The sequence below is a fragment of the Habropoda laboriosa genome, unplaced genomic scaffold (assembly GCF_001263275.1).
Source record: "Habropoda laboriosa isolate 0110345459 unplaced genomic scaffold, ASM126327v1 scaffold46, whole genome shotgun sequence".
Classification (NCBI taxonomy): Eukaryota; Metazoa; Arthropoda; class Insecta; order Hymenoptera; family Apidae; genus Habropoda; species Habropoda laboriosa.
In genome coordinates this window covers 395599-400015 of record NW_017100145.1, presented here as the reverse complement: position 1 = coordinate 400015, position 4417 = coordinate 395599, and the positions used below count along the sequence as shown (strand labels likewise).

At 24.8% G+C, this 4417-nt stretch overlaps 1 protein-coding gene across 1 annotated transcript; it reads left to right on the top strand.

The window, feature by feature from the left end:
• Positions 1-702: 702 nt before the first annotated feature.
• Positions 703-4127, top strand: LOC108574335 (reticulocyte-binding protein 2). The gene is given in 9 exon segments (XM_017936910.1): positions 703-764; positions 1077-1195; positions 1364-1512; positions 1621-1763; positions 1765-1927; positions 1996-2231; positions 2302-2371; positions 2454-2902; positions 2987-4127. Coding segments are annotated over 9 exon segments (2532 nt in total).
• The last annotated feature ends 290 nt before the right edge of the window (positions 4128-4417 follow it).

The window sequence follows — 4417 nt, the reverse complement described above, 5'->3', positions numbered from 1 at the left end:
TGTTATGCATTAAAGAACAACTAGCAATTATACATTAAAAAACAATTAGCAAGTCATTAAACATAAATGTATGTAGAACTACTTGTATTAATCAAAATTTGTATCATAGTAATATATGTACAGTGTATATATTTATTTATATGTGAATAAATTACATAGCAGCGAACGATTGCTAAAGAATTAAATATCTTTATCTACACTGTTATAAGCATTGATTAAAATATGTTTTATGTGTAAATAGATACATGATGAAAACACAAACTTTTTAAATTTTCTTTGTTAATGAAGAAGATAAAGAATAATAATGAAAATAAACAATATTAGATTTTTCTACTAATTATAATTTCTAATTTCTACTATTCTTTTTTATTTTATGCGTATGTAATATGTTTTATAAAAAATATTAACATACTATCTACAAACGTTTGTAAATAAAATCGGAATATTCCACTTTTGCTCGTATATATACATCTTTATTTGCCACTTATAAAAGTATGTTTTTAAGTAATATTGCTTAAATAAATTTATTAAAATATCTATAGTTTCAAACATTGATTAGAGATATGTTGTGCACTCGTTACCTTGGTAACTGCTAAAAACAACTATGGATGCTGATTAGTCTTCAGTAAGTTTGGAGAATGATACGATAATTTGTTCTTATTAAAACTATGCTAGTTGTAATGTAGAATCTGCAGATATAAAATGCAAACTGAAGTGCCTACTTTACCTGTGGTACACTTTAATGCACATAAAAACCTCAATAGGTAATTGCAGCAGTGCTAAACACTTTATAAATATTGATTTACTAATTGATGTGTTTAATTAATAATTTAAAGTATTTGATATTATTACAAGAATATTTAAAAAGAATAGATTTAAAGAAACTTGTTCTTAAGAATTATATGTTAACTAATAAACATTTTACAATTAGAGTTCTTCTTATTTTGTTTGAGTATATGTTTATATAATTTTTGTTATTATAATAATTTTGAACTGTGTTATAAACATTCCTAATATAAAGAGAAAACATTTACTATTTTGAATTTTTTAAAATTATACATGTATATAATTTACAGAAAACAGAATTCTAACTTAGGAAGACCATCAGTGGAAGCAAAAGTTAGTTCAGCTAGTTCACCTCATAAAATCGTAGCATGTCTTTCATCTAAGAAAAAAAACTTACATCCTTTACTTGGTTTGTATTAAAATTTCAATAGAAATAGATGTGATATTTTATTTTTAAAGAATTTATTTTATATTTATTAACTAAAAATGTAACACATGTATTTAATTTATTATTTGTACTATGAATATTTAGAATAATCTTTTAGTAATATGTTATTTACTTTTGGACAATATATAGGGCAGCCATACCAAAGTAATGTTCGGCACTATCCTCCTTCAGAGCAGTCGAAACATAAAAATAGCATTGAGCAAAGAGTTTTGTCTGCAAAAATGTTACGTATTAAGGAACTGCAAAATCAACTTGCTGATGCACATTATCGGTTAAATGTAGTGATTTTAAACATCATACTATATCAATTCACATTTCTATACATCTTATGTATACATTAAAAGTATATGTATAATTATAAGCATACTGAATATATATTTTTGTAGGAAATAGCAAACGAAAATAAGTTATTAAAAGCATTGCAGAAAAGACAAGATTCTGCATTAAAACGCTATGAAGGTACAAATGCTGAACTTCCAAGAATTATTAATTCACATCATGAGGAACTGAGGGTACTTCAAGTCAAATATAATGAAGGAATAAAAAAATCAACATATGCATACTATTTCTTAGTCTCAAAATAAACATTTGTTACAACTCAGTAAAGATCGTAATTTGGGAGAAAGGGAAAAGTTACAATTACAAGTTTATGATTTAAATCATAGAATACAACAACAGCAAGATAGTCTACAGGTAATGTAAAACTTAATACTTCTAAACAATTTCTTAAATAATGTTTATATGTTTAATTATTTTACTAGACACTACATAGGAAATTGTCTCTTGAAACTAAGAGTTTAAAACAGCAATTGCACATAGAAACTTCCAAACGAAAAGAAACACAAAAACATTTAGATGGAGCAACAGAAAAATTAAGAACATTAGAAAATTTATTAGATAATAGAGAACGAAGATTATATTATAATGGGCAATTATTATTTCCTGATAGAATCCGACGTTTTGGCACACAGTCTCTTACGAATTTGAGAGATATTAGGTATGTGATAAAAATATTTCTTAATCAATACTTTTTTTTACACTGTTTTCTCATGTTCAGTAACTTCTAGCTCATCAAATCCATTAAAATTATTGAATAAAGGCAAAAAGTGGCAAACAGATGTTCACAACAACAGTTTGGTAAAACATAATTTTACTGAATCATTTTGTAGTATTTGTATCTTTTAACAATTTTTATTAAACTTATTTTCGTAACTTTTAGCCTGTACTTCATACACATGAACTAAATGATAAAAATATCAGGACAAATGAACCAATAAATTTGAATCAGACTTTGGATTGTGTAAAAACAGAAACAATGACAAATTTAGAACAAGTAAGAAAATATCGTCTTCAAAAATCACCACACAAAAAGATCTTATTAGATGATACAGAAGAAAAACCTAAGGTGTCAGAATTCACAATGAATGAAAATTCAGAAATCTCAGTGGATTTAGAAAATTCAGAACAATTACAGAAATATCATGGAGACATTCAAAAGTATGAAATAAGTGCAGATAAATTTAGACAAATATATAAGAATCAAAAATATCAGAATTGTAATGAATTACTAAAAAAGGAACTTACTTATTCATCTGAAGGCAGTGAAAGTGAAAATGAAAATTTTAAAGATACGAGTGCAACTAATAATTCTAAACAACTGTATGCAAGGTTTGTAAAATTTAGAACATTAATGTTTGTTACAGTTTTAATCAGTTATTGTATTCTACTATAATATATTTTTTAATATTCTAGATTAATTAGTAGTGCAGATGACACTTCAGATTCAAAAGAATTGACATTTTCTGACTGTAAATATAAAAATAAATTAAGAGTTTTAGTAAGAGAGAGAAAAAATTCTTATGAAAGTGATTCAGAAATAGAATCTGAAGTAAAAAAGGGAACAGTTAAACATTATTTGACAAGGAACTACCAAGATAATACACTTAAATTAATGTCACCTATGTGTAACCATACTGACTATAATTCTAATCAAAAAGTAGAAAAATCAACTTCTTCAAAACATACCTTGAATGGATCACAAAAGCTTTATCAAAATTTAATTGATGAAATGCATGTGCAGGTTAAAAATGTTGAGAATGAAAATGTGTGTGCTCTGTATGATGCACAAGATAGTCAAACAGATTATGCAAGCCCAGAAGATTTAAAGAAATATATATTTGAACAAGCTATATCTGAAAAGCAAGAACATAATAATGTAAATGTAACAAAAAATGAACTTGTAAATGAATCATTCTTAGAAACATACTCTACAGGAGAACATAATGTATCATTCAAAACTTTTAATGAGGAAGAATCATTAGATATTAAATCAGAAAAGGTGTCACATACAAATGAAACTCTTTTTAATGATTCCCAAAAAAAATCTACACAGGATTTATTAAATCCCTCAATAAATTTGAATAAAGAGATAGCAGATAAAACAGATATAGCTGAAATAGAACTAATAAGTAAAAATATATTTGTTGAGACTTATGATTTAGAAACAAGAAATAAATTAAACAAACATGAATTAAAGAAAGAATTAAGAAATATTGATATGGTACATGATGTACAAGCTCTTTACAATGAACCAGTTCATGATAGATTTACTGATGTTAATACTACAAATGAAATTAGTATCAAGACAAAAATAACTAATTACAACAAAGAGAAGTTATTAGCATCAATGAAAGCTATTGATAATAATGAAAACATTGAATATTTAAACCAAGATTATGAAAAACATAATGTAACAAGTCAAAAACAAATAGCAGGAAGTGTATTTCATGATATACCTACTCACATGAAGAAAAAACAAGATATTATTAAAGATATATTTGACACTGATGTAATTAAAAATGAATCCACAGGTAGTTGTAATAAATTACACTAATATATAAATGAAAAAAAATACAATAAAATGTTTGTAAAGTCATGGTGAAAACAAATTGTTTAAATAAACTTAATGTGTATTATAATCTTTAATAAAAGTATATTATAATAATTCATGTTTTGGCAAATTATGTTTATTTTTGAGCTAGTATTAATTTCCTAATTATAGTATATATATTACGTCTGCATTAATAATAAAAACAGTGATATTTAACAAAAATGCTATTTTAATACATGTTTATAAAAATATAGATTACAATAAAGTTAAAATTTGTCCTTAAGTCAAAAAAT